Source organism: Erythrolamprus reginae, chromosome 5, assembly GCF_031021105.1.
Source record: "Erythrolamprus reginae isolate rEryReg1 chromosome 5, rEryReg1.hap1, whole genome shotgun sequence".
In the NCBI taxonomy this organism is placed as follows: domain Eukaryota; kingdom Metazoa; phylum Chordata; class Lepidosauria; order Squamata; family Dipsadidae; genus Erythrolamprus; species Erythrolamprus reginae.
In genome coordinates, this window is record NC_091954.1 from 18428269 (window position 1) to 18445628 (window position 17360).

Below are 17360 nucleotides of genomic sequence, written 5' to 3' on the forward strand. Positions count from 1 at the left end.
GGCAGGGCTCGATGCCTGGACAGACGTTGCCGGCGGCCTCCGGGGACTGTGGGCTTTGACCCTCGCCATGCAACCGCAGAATTAACGCCGGTGCAGAGGCTGCGGCCGACTGGCTGTTGGCACCCGAAAGGCGCCCCTCGGTTGCAGCCCCTCTCCAGCCATTTTGGGACATTACACACACCCACACGCCCTCCCCAGTCAGCGGGGGTAAAAGCAGCACCGGCGCCTCGGGAATGCCGGTCGACTCAGAAGGTTCCCTCAGCTTGCCGGCCTGCCCCCCACCCCTCCCTGGTCGCCGCCCTTGCGCATTTATTCACCCATGGCCGGCGAGGAGGAGCGGCAGTTGCCCGAGCGGTTCAGCGCGGATCCAGCCCTGGCTGCTTTCACGGCTTTTTTCCAGCCTTCTTCATCGCCCATCTCCGCCTCCTCCTCTTCCTCCTCCCCGCTTCCCTCAGCCTGAGTGGCGGCGCCTCCCGCGGCCGGAGGACCGAGATGGCGCCGTGCCCAAAAGGACCGAGGCGACATTTTGGCGCGGCGCTGGAATGGGCCGCCCGAGGTAGTTCGGTCCCGGTCTCAGGTGGGTGCCGCCTGAAGGCCCGCCCTCCGATTTGGAACCTAAATAAAACCAACACAGACTTCAGAGGAGAATCAGTACTGCAGAAAAAAACATTGCTGCCAACCTGCCTTCCATTGAGGACCTGCACACTGCACGAGTCAAAAAGAGAGCGGGGAAAAATATTTACTGACCCCTCGCATCCTGGACACAAACTGTTTCAACTCCTACCCTCAAAAGGTCGCTACAGAGCACTGCACACCAAGACAACTAGACACAAGAAGTTTTTTCCCCGAACGCCATTACTCTACTAAACAAATAATTCCCTCAACACTGTCAAACTTTTTACTAAGTCTGCACTTCCATTTCTAATTTTTTCTCATCATTCCTATCATGTTTCCTCCCACTTAGGACTGTATGACTGTAACTTGTTGCTTGTATCCTAAGATTTTTATTAATATTGTTTCTTCATTGCTTATTTGATCCCTATGACAATCATTAAATGTTGTACCTCATGATTCTTGACAAATCTATATTTTCTTTTACCTATTGAGAGTATATGCACCAAGACAAATTCCTTGTGTGTCCAATCACACTCTATTTATTTACTATTAATTCGACTTCTATGTGTAGGATATATTTCCATAAACATAAAATTGAATTAATAAACTGATTCTGTAAATGGCATTAAACATGGAATGAGCTCAAGGTGCAGTTCTATTTCCCAAAAAAATATACTAGTATTTATTTACTATTAATTCGACTTCTGTGCCGCCCAATCCTGAAGGACTTGGCCAATAAAGAATTCTATTGTTTTGTTCTATTTGCAGGAAACAACTTCATTCATATTCCTTCATGTCTTGACTCCAGAACCATCTGATCAGCTCTTGTTCTCTCTTGGCATTTTTCCTGCAAATTTCTTCTGGGCATTTTGCTAACCACCATCAGATTGCTGTTATCTACAGCACTGTCTACTCAGAATTTAATTATTTCGTGGACTCGTGCTGGCTGTTAATGAAGTTGAATTAACAGCCTGTGTTCAGAAAAGACTGCTTTAAACTATTTCTGTTTGGTGACTACTAAGAAAGCTCATTAGTAGTCCTTAATTAGTAAACTAAGGTTTGTACAGACTTTGCGTGTGCTATGTTCTTTGTGGTCCATATCTGGGACAGAACAGCACCTTGAATCGTACCCTACAAGCCCTACATGGCATCAGACCAGAATACCTCTGGGACTGCCTTCTGTCACACAAATCCCAGCGACCAACTAGGTCCTACAGAGTTGGCCTTCTCCGGGTCCGTCAACTAAACAATGTCGTCTGGCGGGACCCAGGGGAAGAGCCTTCTCTGTGGTGGCCCCAGCCCTCTGGAACCAACTCTCCCTGGAGATTAGGACTGCCCCCACCCTCCTTGCCGTTCGTAAACTTCTGAAAACTCATCTGTTGCCAGGCATGGGGAAATTAATATACCCCTTAGCTATTATAATTTATGTATGGTCTGTTTGAGCTGTATGACTATTTTATAAGGGTTTTTGAAATTGTTTTTAGCTATTAGATTTATATATTGTGTATTGTCTTGTTGCAAGCCGCTCCGAGAACTCGGAGAGGGGTGGCATACAAATCTAATAAATTATTATTATTATTAGGAGTGGATGTTTTTTATCTTGTTTGGAAGGCTGCTACAATTTAATGGCAGATGAGATTTATAATATAAGATACACATAAGGCAAATGTTACGTGTCTACTTCACATTAATTTTATTACAGGTACTACAAAAACAGATGCAAACTTAAGAATGAGGTAAAAAACATTACAAAAATATATGTAGAAAATAATTTGATTGTAGTGCAGTTTGGAGTTTGACACAATAATCAAATCCAAAGGAAAGTTAAACGTATCATCCAAGAGGTAGCTTTAGTGTAGGATATATTTCCATAAGCATAAAATTGAATTAATAAACTGATTCTGTAAATGGCATTAAAACATGGAATGAGCTCAAGGTGCACAGTTCTATTTCCCCAAAAAATATACTAGTATTAGAGAAGAGTATTTCAAATATCCTTACTAAATTGTCACTGCAATGACAATAAATATTTCTCTTAAAATGTTTAATTGGGTTGGGATCATAGTTAAGTGGGGATCAGGCTTTGAAACAATGTTTAAAAAGTTTCTTTAAAAGTTATATGCATACAGGAAGAAAAATACTACAAACAAACTAATTTTAACAATAGAGGTTTGGGTCCAAAATGGAAAGTGAATTTTTTTATGATTTTTGTATAAAAAGCTAAAGCTACTCACACTTGTGAGCACAAAATCTTGATCAAAGGAATTCAAAATACTCAACTGATACTGTTTTTCAAAATGGGATCAATACAAAGAGACATACTATGATAATCCTTTTAAGCTCTATTTTTTAAAATGTCCAAAAAGCTATTTAAGGCATCTTTCGTGTATTAAAACAAGAAGCTGGAACAATCCGGTTTAGCATCTTCTGGTAGAATTCAGTGTACCGGCTTCATATTAGTAAAGATTTTCTCCTCGGTGTTTGTCTGTCATAAGAGTTTACAATGTAAAGTGTGTTCATACGCTCCTAAAGGAATACTGAAAATGTAAGAAACATTAAGGAAAACATGGTTTTGGTTTCAAGTACTATGAAAACTGTGTCAGGTTTTAGTGCTTAACCCATGTTATATTTAGGCATCTTATATTAACACCATCTCATATTTTGAATCATTGCAAATACAGGTAACCCACAGTAACGGACCATTCCTTCAGTGATCATTCAAAGTTATAGTGTCCCTGCAGTCACGTAACTATGATTCACGCACTTGGAAACTGGTGTGCATTTATGACCATCACAGCAAACTTCACAACTGACTTCTAACAAGTAAAACCGATAGGGAAGCAGGAAATTGCAAGACACGGGGTTGCATTTAAGAACAGTTGCATTAAAGAACACAGCCTGGGAAATTTTTCTAGGCTTGGGTTCTTAAGTAGAAAATGGTTCTTAAGAAGAGGCAAAAAAAATCTTTTTGCCTCTTATCTAGAAACTGCTGGCTGGGGAATTCTGGGAGTTGAAGTCCAGATATCTTCAAGTTGCCAAGGTTGGGAAACACTGTTCCAGTCCAACCTTCTAGTTAGGCAGAAAACCCTACACCACTTTCATCCTATCTTTTACACCCAGTAATACTGGAAGCTTTCTAGTTAATGGGGCATTCTTGGTTCCTCCCATAAGCATTTTATACTATTTCTGTGCTAGGTGGATGGCTTGGTCAGCAATAATCCCCCACTAATAATTCCCTACTTGCTCACCAACTGAAGTAGTGTCCTAAGAATAGTGTGCTCTAGGGCAAGTGATGTGATGGCACATAACTGCATACATTTGGACACTGATTTGGTAGAGAATTTTGTCTCAAAATCAAATTATTCCTGCTAGCTAGACTAATAGCTTAGCCTTTCTGTCAGCTCCTGGAGCACCAGCAGCTCGAGATGAATGTTGTTTAAAAAGAATTTTATCCTTTTAGCTAATGTTTGTGTAGGGAGATAGCAGACAATATTCAAAACAATCATTTTATCTTCAGTGCTTTTGAGGCTCTCAGACAGAGCCTCTAATAAGGAATCAAGGGATAAAATTTCCATTACTTTCCAAAAGTAGAGTCCCATTGCTCCTGTCAGCTAAATATTTTTAATTTTGCCTAACCAGAACACAATTCACTTCAAATGTTCTGGGAAAGTAATCCAAAATCTGGTTTCATTTTCTTTAAATGAAAGTGATTAAGAAGCAACCTTGTCTTTCAGACTAGATTTAACAGTTGATTAACATTTTACATTTTTATTTCATTCTCATTTAGGAGGCCTGAAAAGTAGTGATGGGCAAACTGAACCCGCACAATTCGGGTCCGTACCGAATTTTGTGGTGTTCGGTATGCCAAACACGAACCCAATTTTTTTTCAAACTTCGGGCAAAGTTTGGGGTCGTGTTTGGCGTTCGGAGCTTTGACGTCACCGGCAGGTTGCTAAGGACGCCAAGGTGATCACTTCCTGGATTCCATGGAATCCAGGAAGTGATCACCTTGGCGTCCTAAGCAACCTGCCGGTGATGTCAAATCTCCGCTCCTGGAATCTCTTCGTGGGAGGGATTCCCTGTTCGGGTTCGAACAGGTTCGGGTTCGAATTCGGGTTCGAATTTTGCGTAAAGTTCGTCCGAACTTGCCGAACCCGAACACCGTTAGGTTCGCCCATCACTACTGAAGTCTTCATCTAAGCAGCCTGGCCAAAAAAAACCCAATATATGTAAATGAAAAAGAAAGGATATCATAGCTTCATTCTTCAGATGATGAAGTAATTTCTTTAGAGGAGGATAGAGACAAAGGGATGGCACACAGCCCAGCATAACTAACTTATGTTTGGCTCTTGTAATGGCAACATTAAGACGTCTCCAGTCCTTCAGAAGTTCTCCAACCTATTTTTTTTTTAAAAAGGAAACACAAAATATGTTTACAAGTTCTCAACTAAATTCAAATAATAATCATTCCTTTCCGTTGGTTACATCAGAGGTCTCCAAACTTAGCAACTTTAAGACTTGCGGACTTCAATTCCTAGAATTCTCCAGCCACCTGTGCTGGAGAATTCTGGGAGTTGAAGTCCACAAGTCTTAAAGTTGCCAGGTTTGGGGACCCCTGGGTTCTATAGAACTCATCAATAACCATTACCCTAACCCCAGAAGAATGGTGACCTTCTGTTTCACTGAAAATCAGTACGATTTCTTTCATATAATTTAAAATTCTTGTCTTAAGCACTCCACTCCTTTAAAACAACATTACAAATTGCAGTCTTTATAGACCTGATCAAAGGTAAGCATTTTTTTTACACATTGTCAATTTTTGATACTGAAGATGATAAGCTTTGTTACTGAAAAGTTGTAAAGAAATCAGGAAAAATCGAACAATTTTAGTTGGATCAATCTTGTAGAAAAAATGTTGAAAAATAGATAGACAATATTTTTAAAATTATTTTAATTCAATATATATATATACATATTCAAATCTGGTCACTTTTTATAATGTATTAACATTTTTCTATTAATTATTGTTATTTGTACAAATGTTAATCGGGGTAAGAATACCAGGAATTTATAATTTTAAATGATTGTATTTCTCATTTTATCACATACATATGTGCATAAATAAAATATGTAATTCATTCCTTTTTTCAGTTTGCTTTTGGTTTTTTTCTTTCTTAACCCTGAATTTTATTTTTTTTTCATCTATCTTATTGTGCCTATTCTTATTAGTTTTATATCAAGCTGTTATTTATATCTTTTATTTCTAAGTTCAAGTACCACTGCAGATGAAAGTGGCATGCCGAATTTTTGGTTTGGCCACTTACAACTAAAAGACAGCATCTGTGATACCCAGAGCATTAATAAAAAAACCCAAGACTATTAGGGTTAAACTTATTTGCCCCACTTTTTTATCTGTAGTGCATTTAGTTAGCATGCAGAACAGCCTTATATACATATGGACTCTTCGAACAAAGAAGAAAGCTGAGAATCTTAGCTACAAGAAAATATCCAGAATGGAAAATAGTCACTCATACTAAGATCCATAATAGATTTCTCCTACAAAGAAAAAAAGAATAATCTTATGTTCCTACATCTTTGCCCTTTATCCTACCTGCTAGCACATGAACCTTTTAAAATACTGTACTACACTGTACCTAAATTAAATGCTAGACAACAAACTTGGAACTATGAACAGATGTATGATAATGTTTACTCACATTTCCATCCACATTGTTTCTTACAAAGGATACTATAATTATACTCTTGTCTCTCCCCTGGTATCTGTCCACCGTATTTACTTCTACATCAGTGAGGCACGAGTCTGCCATTAAATCTGTAATGATCTTCAGTTGATGTCTATATGGAGATATGACTCCGATATCCGAAGGCTTACAACCAGCCTAAAAAAAAATACCAGTGTTAAAACTATGGAATCCCAGATGGCTGTGACAGAATGCATTCCAATACTCATCCTTTTAGGAGATTTAGGAAAATAACGTATAGAAATGTCTTAAAAGAATCATATCCAATTTGTGCTACCCACTGATGGCATTATAGGCTAAATAAACTTCTCCTTCGCCTCCTGTAATGCCCTCTTAATCTGATGTTAGCTACTAATTACTTTTGATTTTAATGCAACTTTATTCCGAGGTATCTTCAGTCCACCTTCTGCTTTTACCTTCTCCTAAGCCTAGGGTAAGCAATCTGAGGTCCACAAGAACTCATTTCCTTCTCTGACATTGCTCTCTCGTTCCTAGTAACTGAAACAAATTAAGGAAATCAAATGTGACCTCTGGCTGCAAAAACTATGTCCACACACATTAATTAACATTAATTATTGGCATATTTTTCTCCCACACACTTTTAAAGGTTATTCACGCCAGAAATATATTTTTGTTGATAACTATGCCAAATCTGGGTCATTATAGGAACAGATATAAGTTCTTTGGCAATCATGTGGAATGTGTGTTTTGTATCTCAGATAAGAACACAACATCTATCTGCCATTCATTAAAGCGCATTGACCTACACAAGTTGGGAAAAAACCCCAAGATTCTGCTGCTTTGAAGAATCCAACCATTGAAGTAAATGCAACTCTTGAAGCAGCAGCACTTTGTCTTGTTGTGTTTTGCCAATAAAAACAAACAAAAAAAACCCCCAGAAGTTGTTCTTTCAAATCAGGGATGTCAAACTCACACCATCACAGTGGTGTCAAGAGACATATTTGTTTGTTTGTTTGTTTGTTTGTTTGTTTGCTTGTTTCTTTGTTTGTTTGTTTGATTTGATTTGATTTGTATGCCGCTCCTCTCCATGGACTTGGGGCGGCTAACAACAACGATAAAAACAGAATGTCAAAATCCAATACTAAAATAGCTAAAAACCCTTGTTATAAAACCAATCATACATACAGACAAACCATATATAAATTGTAGAAGCCTAGGGGGAAAGATTATCTTAGTTCCCCCATGCCTGACAGCAGAGGTGGGTTTTGAGGAGCATACGAAAGGCAAGGTAGGTGGGGGCTATTCTAATCTCTGGGGGGAGTTGGTTCCAGAGGGCTGGGGCCACCACAGAGAAGGCTCTTCCCCTGGGTCCCGCCAAACGGCATTGTTTAGTTGACGGGACCCGGAGAAGGCCCACTCTGTGAGACCTAACTGGTCGCTGGGATTCGTGCGGCAGAAGGCGGTCCCTGAGATAATCTGGCCCGGTGCCATGAAGGGCTTTATAGGTCATAACCAACACTTTGAATTGTGACTGGAAACTGATCGGCAACCAATGCAGATTGCAGAGTGTTGGTGTGACATGGGCATATTTAGGGAAGCCCATGATTGCTCTTGCAGCTGCATTCTGCACGATATGAAGTTTCCGAACACTTTTCAAAGGTAGCCCCATGTAGAGAGCGTTACAGTAGTTGAGCCTCGAGGTGATGAGGGCATGAGTGACTGTGAGCAGTGACTCCCGATCCATATCGGGACCTTTTCCCCCTTTGCTAAACTGGGCAGCCAGTAACGCATCCAGCCCGCAGGCAGGGGAGTTTGACAGCCCTGTTCCAAATCTTTTTTAACTCAGTGCAGTGTTTTCTGCTCAGAACAAAATCCATTGGAAGCTTTGCACTCTGCGAACATTAAATTCCCAGTTACTACAATTATAGCCTACAGTGATTTCTGCTTTAATTCTGGATACATGTCAAGATTGATCTATTGCGCATTAAACCAGAGGTAAAGCCCTTTTCCTACCCTGAAGGCTCCCAAAAGGAGGATTTCAGGTGCTTTATCCACATCTACATGTAAATCCTGCTACTTCCTATTTTTAATAGGAAGAAATAAGAAAAACAGATCTGCTTTCCTACAGGGAAAGAAGGAAAACTGCATTCTACCTCACCCCAGAAAACAATAACAAATTGCCAAGTTTTTTTTTTCTCAAAATGAAATGAATTTTCAACAACTTGTGATTAGAGGAAATTAGAAGCTTGGTCTTCAAGTGTTGTGAATTCCAAGGGGACATGAATCACCAATCTCATTGCAGCTGCAAAACATATTGAGGCCAGGCTATCTGAAGCAGTGTTTCCCAAACTTGGCAACTTGAAGATATTTGGACTTCAACTCCCAGAATTCCCCAGCCAGCATTCAAGTTGCCAAGGTTGGGAAACACAACACATTCGCTGGCTAGGGAATTCTGGGATTTGAAGTCCAAATATCTTCAAGTTGCCAAGGTTGGGAAACACTGATCTGAAGGACTGAAATACCATATTTTTGGGAGTATCCTCCTCTCCTCCCCCCCCCCCCCCAAAAAAAAAGAGGCTGGATTTTTTTTCTGGCAGGGTCTTTTGATTGCTACTACAAAGAATTTTTTTTCCAGCCCTAAATCTTTGCAGGCTTGTTTTCAATGGTATTCCCTCCGGATATTTTCCCCCCGGCCCTAACCAGGGGATAAAATAATGTACCGAAGCTGACCAGACTAAGGACACTAGCCAGATGAATACCTGATAGGTGGATCTTTTCCCCCCTATTTTCCTCCCCAAAATGAAGGTGTATCTTATATTCTGGTGCATGTTATACAGTGATCCCCCGGTTATTGCGTCCCCGACCATTGCGAACAGGGTAATTCGCGATTTTTCAACCCGGAAGTCAAAACACCATCTGCGCATACGTGCCCTTTTTTTCTATGGGCACGCATGCGTAGATGGCGCCCGGCAGATCAGCTGCTGGGCGGCTTCCCTGGGTCTTCCCCCTCTTGCTGGCGGGAGGGCGAAGCCCCCCCCAGCACCCACTCGCCCGCCCTTCGCCCTTCGCCCAGGAAGTTCGCCAGGAGTCAGCGGAGAACGGCGTGCCTGCTTTAAAACGATCGGAGCTTTCCAATGAGTCCCGAAGACAAACGTCAAACTTCCGCGTTTGTCTTCGGGACTCATTGGAAAGCCGCGCGGGTGTTTTAAAACGTCCCCGCCGACATGGGGGGCTCGCTAGCACACCCCCAAACCCGGGTTGGGGGTTCGGGGGGGTGCTAGCGAGCCCCCCATGTCGGCGAGGACGTTTTAAAACACCCGCGCCGCCCCCAATCTTCGGCTCCTCGCTAGCGCTGCGGAAGTAAAAACACCATCTGCACATGCGCAGATGTTGTTTTTACTTCCGCAGCGCTACTTCGCGAAAACCCGCTCGTTGCGGGGGGTCCTGGAACGGAACCCTCGCAACGAGCAGGGGATCACTGTACTACGGAAAATACGGTAATAGATACGGACTACTAGTATCTCAACATACTCCGGGACCACCTTCTGCCGCACGAATCCCAGCGACCAGTTAGGTCCCACAGAGTTGGCCTTCTCTAGGTCCCGTCGACTAAACAATGTTGTTTGGCGGGACCCAGGGGAAGACCCTTCTCTGTGGCGGCCCCGGCCCTCTGGAACCAACTCCCCCCAGAGATCAGATTTGCCCCCACCCTCCTCGCCTTTCGTAAGCTCCTTAAAACCCACCTCTGTCATCAGGCATGGGGGAATTGAGATATTCCCTTCCCCCTAGGCCTATAAAATTTATGCATGGTATGTCTGTGTGTATGTTTGGTTTCTTAAATAAGGGTCTTTTAAATTAATTTAAATATTAGATTTGTTACATATTGTTTCATTATTGTTGTTAGCCGCCCCAAGTCTACGGAGAGGGGCGGCATACAAATCAAATAAATAAATAAACATAAATGCATGAATAAAATCTCTATAGTGTTAAATAAAAGAGAAATACCTTTAAAAACATGGATGTGAGGAAGAACACCAGTCTGGCTTCAGTCATGTTACTTATACAACCTTTTTCTGTCTGTTCTGGGGCTTCAATCTAAATTAAAGACCAACATTGTATACCTGAATCCATTGTAATGAAAATCTCCAGCTGTTTGTTAGTTTAGGAATACAGTGGTACCTCTACCTAAGAACGCCTCTACTTAAGAACTTTTCTAGATAAGAACCGGGTGTTCAAGATTTTTTGGCCTCTTTTTAAGAACCATTTTCTATTTAAGAACCAGAGCCTGGAAAAATTTCCCAGGAAATTTGAGAGCAGCACAAAGGCCCAGCCAGTTTCCTGCCATTCCCCCTGGGTTTCTCTCTCTGGCGCAGAGTCTATGGAGTCTACGCAGAGTCTATGGAGAGGGGCGGCATACAAATCTAATAAATAGAATAAATAGAATAGTATGCGAGGCAGATTTGCGCCGGGTGTATGGGAGGCACGTGCTCCTCCTTGCTGCCTCTTTTTTTTTTTAAAGCCTTAAAGTTTTGGATTTTTTTGATTCCCCTCCCCTCACCTTCTTCCTTCGGCAGCGACTGTCCTCCTCCTCTTCTTCCTCCTTCTCCGCCCACCCAAATTCCGAGCTTTTATTTCCTTCCTAATGGGTTTGCATGCATTGTTTGCTTTTACATTGATTCCTATGGGAAAAATTGCTTCTACTTACAAACCTTTCTACTTTAAGAACCTGGTCACGGAATGAATTAAGTTCTTAAGTAGAGGTACCACTGTGCTCTATTGAGCTATAGCAAAAACTGCTGCAAGTAGATTATATAATTATGCTGAAAGGGACAAATTTTACATCAATACCAGTCTTATTGGAGTTGAACCCTTCCCCAAAGCAATTTGCTTTTAATCGAACCATTTTCAACTAAGATAAAGAGAATAAATAATATTTAATTACTACATCAAGGGAAATAGAAAAAAAACAGGATAGAGGATAGAAAGAAGAGAGCAAAAATAACTGATAAGACTGTTGGGATAAGAGAGGGATTTGCACTGGATGAAACAGAAAGGCCACTTTATCTTGCTCAAAGATGCAATACTACATAGTCCCTGCCCTTATTTTCTTGATGGAAGTTAAAGCCAACTGTCAGGGACCCTCCTCATATTAATTCTGCACCTTTAATTTCCTGAGAAACAGAACAAAAACCCAACATCAAACTGCCTTGGGCATGAGAAGAGAAGCAAAATAAAAATTGCCTTCTCTGATTCTTATCCCAAATAAATTAACAATGTCAACCAACGTTCCCTCTAATTTTTTTTCGGTGTGGGCGGAAAAGTATAGTGTCTGAGCGGCAGTCCTTTTGGGACTAGGCGGCATAGAAGTATAAATAAGTAAGTAAGTAAGTAAGTAAGTAAGAAAGTAAGAAAGAAAGAAAGAAAGAAAGAAAGAAAGAAAGAAAGAAAGAAAGAAAATAAATAAATAAATTCTTCTTTTTTTATTAAAAGAAATTAATAATAAAACAAAACCAAAATCTATTACTATTATTACTATCTTCTCTTTTTCCATTCCTGTCTCCTCCCCCCGTGTGTGTGTGTGTGAAGTCTTGAACCATTTCCAATAACAGGTGAGCTATTGGAAATGGTTCAAGAGTTCACACACACACACAAACAGCTGGGGGGGGGGTTCTGTTATTATTTGGGTGCTTTTTACCATATGCTTTAAATCAAGAGTCATTTCTCTCTCTTTCTCTCTCCCCCTCTTGCTCTCGCTCTCTCTTTCTTGTTTTCTTTCTCTCTCTATTGCTTTCTTCTCTCTCTTGCTATCTCTCTCTCCGCCCCTTTCTCTCTCTCTCTCTGTCACTTACTTTCTCTCTCCCCCCTCCTCTCTCTCTGTGTCAGCGAGGGGGCTGCGAGAGCGCTTTCTCCGAGCGCTTCAGGAACGCCTGCCCTGCCTCTACTGCAGCCCCCTTGCTGAAAGTCCGGGACGAAAGCGCTCCCAGCAAAGGGGCTGCGAGAGGGGCGGGGCAGGCATTCCCGAAGCACACGGAGAGGAGGAGAATCTGCGGCCATGGCCGCGGAAGAAGTCGCACCCCAAGGCAGGAGGCGGCGGAGGAGGGGGCGGATCGGGTGGGAGGGGGGCAGGGCCGAGAGGGGGCCAGAGGCACCGTGGGGAGGCAGGGGTGGCCGCAGCTCCTTTTCTTTCTTTCTACTGCCGGCCTCCCCCCCCCCCCCGCGAGCTGGCAGGGGCATGGGGAGCGCGCGCCCGTGGAAAAGGGTGCGCGGGGGGTATTTTGGGGGGGCGCACGCGTGCAGCTTACAGGAAACAGTGATGTCATCTGCATATAGAAACAGAAATAACAAGAGTTGGAAGGGATCTTGGAGGTCTTCTAGTCCAACCCCCTGCTTAGGAAGGAAACTCTACACCACTTCAGACAAATGGTTACCCAACATCTTCTTTAAAACTTCCAATGTTGGAGTATTCACAACTTCTGGAGGCAAGTTGTTACACTGCTTAATTATTCTAACCATCAGAAAGTTTCTCCTTAATTCTAAGTTGCTTCTCTTCTTGTATAAATTTCCACCCCTGCTTCTGGTCCTACCCTCAGGAGTTTTGGAGAATAACTTGACTCCCTCTTCTTTGTGGCAGCCCCTGAGATATTGGGACCCCAGAGACATGATAGCATAGCATGTTTATATAAAGAGAACTTGTATAAGATGTTTTATACATAGCACCTAGATGGCAAAATTATTGGTCCGGTGAGGTTGGCAAAGATGTTTAAAGTCAGCTAAATGTTGGAAGTGCCAAATACATGGATCTTGCTATCGGTATCATATGTGGTGGATATGTGTAGAAGCAAAACAAATTGGACTATTTTACTGAAAGAGTAGTAGATCCTTGGAACAAACTTCCAGCAGACGTGGTAGGTAAATCCACAGTAACTGAATTTAAACATGCCTGGGATAAACATATATCCATCCTAAGATAAAATACAGAAAATAGTATAAGGGCAGACTAGATGGACCATGAGGTCTTTTTCTGCCGTCACACTTCTATGTTTCTATGTTTCTATGGACAAAAGATGACAAAACAACACATTGACCTAAAATCAGAAATATTTTTGCTGGGGTATTACCCAAAAGTTATAATAAAGAGAATACCTATTTAATTATCCATATTTTAACTGCAGCTAGAATTGTATTTGCACAACATTGGAAAAGTTTAAAAAATCCAATTGATTAGAAGGTGATTGGGAAAATATTAGAGTATGAAGAAATGAACAGTTTAGCACTAGCAATTAAAAAGAAAGAACGAGCTGAATATTATATGATATGGGAAGTATTTTATCAATGGCTAGAGAGTAAAAAGAACTGGAAATAAAATGAGAAGATTAAAGAATTATACAAAATAGGTTACGATAGAGGTATAAATAAGATGATAATTGTCAGAATTATAATGATGAAGATAATTAATGTTGTTATTATTATGGTATTTTTAATTAGAAGATATGTTAAGAGGAAAATTAATAGGATTATAATGTTTCACTGTTTAATATTATGCTGAATGTTTATGCCGCCCCGAGTCTTCGGAGAGGGGCGGAATACAAATCTAATAAATTATTATTATTAAATTATTATAATGTTTCCAAATGTAAAATAATGCACTTGGGGAAAAGGAATCCTCAATCTGAGTATTGCATTGGCAGTTCTGTGTTAGCAAAAACTTCAGAAGAGAAGGATTTAGGGGTAGTGATTTCTGACAGTCTCAAAATGGGTGAGCAATGTGGTCGGACAGTAGGGAAAGCAAGTAGGATGCTTGGCTGCATAGGTAGAGGTATAACAAGCAGGAAGAGGGAGATTGTGATCCCCTTATATAGAGCGCAGGTGAGACCACATTTGGAATACTGTGTTCAGTTCTGGAGACCTCACCTACAAAAAGATATTGACAAAATTGAACGGGTCCAAAGACGGGCTACAAAAATGGTGGAAGGTCTTAAGCATAAAACGTATCAGGAAAGACTTCATGAACTCAATCTGTATAGTCTGGAGGACAGAAGGAAAAGGGGGGACATGATCGAAACATTTAAATATGTTAAAGGGTTAAATAAGGTCCAGGAGGGAAGTGTTTTTAATAGGAAAGTGAACACAAGAACAAGGGGACACAATCTGAAGTTAGTTGGGGGAAAGATCAAAAGCAACATGAGAAAATATTATTTCACTGAAAGAGTAGTAGATCCTTGGCACAAACTTCCAGCAGACGTGGTTGGTAAATCCACAGTAACTGAATTTAAACATGCCTGGGATAAACATATATCCATTGTAAGATGAAATGCAGGAAATAGTATAAGGGCAGACTAGATGGACCATGAGGTCTTTTTCTGCCGTCAGTCTTCTGTGTTTCTATGTTTCTATATACTATAATTTTAAGATTGGAAAACTACATTAAAGTGAATGTTGTTGTAAATATAGAAGAGTGGTACACAGATATTTGAACCCAGATGACATGAAAGATGGAATGTTTACATTTTGAAGAAAAATACATAGTTTTTTTTTTAAGTTACCTTTTCTGTGTTAAGGAAACAAACAGGATTATTTGGATCAAGTGTTTCTTTTAGCCAAGTTTCTGAAGACGACTCTTCCAATTGTAGTTTTTTTAAGTTAGGCAAGTCAATGATAGCTCTGGACACCTTTTCAGAGCCACATTCCAGTTTACCATCATACACCAGCTTGTTGCTCAATGACATAATTTTACTACACAGATTTAAAATGGGAAAAAAAGGAAAGTTAGGTTTTTACCAGTCTTGTGGTGCGGTGAAACAACACGCTTCACGCTTACATACCTATTCATTCGGTACTGGACAGTTAGATGCACAATAGCATTCTTATTTTGTTCCAGCCTTTTGAATAAACTTTCACTCATGCCAAGTTCTCTGCAATAAAAATTCAATTGGTGATTTGCACATGAGCATGGCTAACAGTAAATATAAATTCCTATTACATGACATGCTGCCTACCTTGCTTCCGGGTTTTGCACAAGGGGAGGCAATTGCTGATGGTCTCCCACCAGCACAAACCGGAGTGAATAGAAAAGAGGGCCAAGGCAGATGGGCTGGCTAATCTGAGAAGCCTCGTCCACGATGCAGAAGTCAAAAAGTTTACGAGTGAAGATTGGATGGTTAATTCCCATGCATGTTGTGGCAATGACTGGCTGGGGAAAAAAATGAGAAATTATTATGATGGCCCCTCTTTTAATAGCACCCTCTTTTTAATCCTAAATCAGAAATCAAGAGCCAGGGTGGTGCAGTGGTTAGAGTGTAGCACTGCAGGCTACTGCAGCTAACTGCTAGTTGTAGTTCAGCTGTTCAAATCTCACCATCGGCTCTAGGTTGACTCAGTCTTCCAGCCTTCCAAGGTGGGTAAAATGAGGGCCCAGATTGTTGGGGGCAAGATGCTGACACTTAAAGAAGGCTGTAAAACACCTTGAAGTGGTATATCAGTCTAAAAAAATGCATTCAAGTTCGAACAATACTGGATTGCATTCTCTGCACAAATGAATAGAATAGCCTAGAGTACCTAGGGAGTTGGGTGGCATAGAAATTGAATGAATGAATGAATGAATGAATGAATGAATGAATGAATGAATGAATGAATGAATGAATGCATACAGTACATATATACATACATACATACACACATACAGAACAGAATAGAATAACAGAGTTGGAAGGGTCCTTTAAGGTCTTCTAATCCAACCCACTGCTCAGGCAGGAAACCCCACACCATTTTCAATGCAGTTCTTTGTCTCTCTGCTGTCAGAATTTGAGATGCAGCTTAGTATAGTTTATTATACCAGCTGTCTATGGAGATTCTCAGTCATCCAGGTCATGGTTATCGGTTGTCCCAAGGGTGTTTTTTAAAATGTGTGTGTGGGTATTGTTCATTTTGATACCAAATAATTTTCAAAAATTGACATGCTCGTACCATAATGATAACATTGTACATAATACAATCATCTTCCAAATTCCAATCCTTTTGTCTGTATACTAATTTTACATCTTACATAAAAATACTCATAGTAATATTGTGCTATTCCCACCCACCCACTCCTTCTAGTTTCTGCCTGTTTCATATCTTTGTTAGATGCTTTTTCTGCATGCGCAGAAGTAAAATCTTGCTGGGACGCCCACACGTGCACCCAGGACACCCAGAGCTGCGTTCACAACTCTATTTTTACTACCAGTGCGGCGTACTCAAACGTACCGTTAGGAACCCGATACTGGTCTTATACTCCAAAAAATATAGTAGTTTATGAGTGGGTGAATCCATTTTCTTTTGCACATGTGTGAAGCAAGAAAAAGCAGTCCCCAAACTGCAGATTTGCCAACCTCTGAACCACGGATACTGCGATCTATTCTCTTAAGCAGGGAAACCATGCAGAATGGAGATGCAAAATTAAAGATACAATATCTTCGTTGTAGATATGAATGTACCTTTGTTATTCATTGGATTTAAACCTGTATCAGTGATGGTGAACCTTTTTTTCCCTCGGGTGCCAAAAGAGCATGGATGCACACTATCGCATATGCACGAATGTCCACACCCATAATTCAATGCCTGGGGAGGGCGAAAACAGCGTCCCCACCTCCTGGAGGCCCTCTGAAGGCTGGAACAGACTGTTTCCCAACTTCTGGGAAGCCTTTGGAGCCGGGGAAGGGTAAAAATGCCCTCTCCCATCTCCCTGAAGACTCTCTGGAAGCCAAAAATGCCCTCTCGGAGCCTCTGCGTGAGCCAAAAATCAGCTGGCCGGCGCACACATGCATGTTGGAGCTGAGCTAGGGCAATGGCCCGTGTGCCAGCAGATATGGCTCCAGGTGCCACCTGTGTTCTGGTTTCTGGTAGAAGTTTAGCAATTACAAATAACTCTTATTAAATGCACCATTTCATGAATAAAGAAACTCCATTTATTTCTCTGCTCTCCTGTAATTCAAACACATTCCATACAGCACTCGGTCCGTTATCTCTCTCTTAGCTGCATTTCTC

The 17360-nt window shown here is 41.2% G+C and overlaps 2 protein-coding genes across 6 annotated transcripts in view; both read right to left on the bottom strand.

Annotated features, from left to right (window-relative positions):
* Positions 1 to 736, bottom strand: part of RUFY2 (RUN and FYVE domain containing 2) — a 60283-nt gene extending 59547 nt beyond the window's left edge. For all 4 annotated transcript variants that reach the window (XM_070752127.1, XM_070752128.1, XM_070752129.1 and 1 more), the window contains exon 1: positions 318 to 736. In XM_070752127.1, the coding sequence (XP_070608228.1) occupies positions 318 to 525 (208 nt within the window). In that variant the 5' untranslated portion in view covers positions 526 to 736. The remainder of the gene's footprint in view (positions 1 to 317) is intronic.
* Positions 737 to 2284: 1548 nt separating this feature from the next.
* Positions 2285 to 17360, bottom strand: part of DNA2 (DNA replication helicase/nuclease 2) — a 44966-nt gene continuing 29890 nt past the window's right edge. The window contains exons 15-21 of one of the 2 annotated variants that reach the window (XM_070752125.1): positions 15335 to 15528; positions 15161 to 15250; positions 14882 to 15071; positions 10344 to 10433; positions 6333 to 6515; positions 4867 to 5013; positions 2285 to 3160 (exon numbers count right to left, since the gene is read on the bottom strand). In XM_070752125.1, the coding sequence (XP_070608226.1) occupies positions 3104 to 3160; positions 4867 to 5013; positions 6333 to 6515; positions 10344 to 10433; positions 14882 to 15071; positions 15161 to 15250; positions 15335 to 15528 (951 nt within the window). In that variant the 3' untranslated portion in view covers positions 2285 to 3103. The remainder of the gene's footprint in view (positions 3161 to 4866; positions 5014 to 6332; positions 6516 to 10343; positions 10434 to 14881; positions 15072 to 15160; positions 15251 to 15334; positions 15529 to 17360) is intronic. The other variant, XM_070752126.1, reaches the window with a different exon arrangement.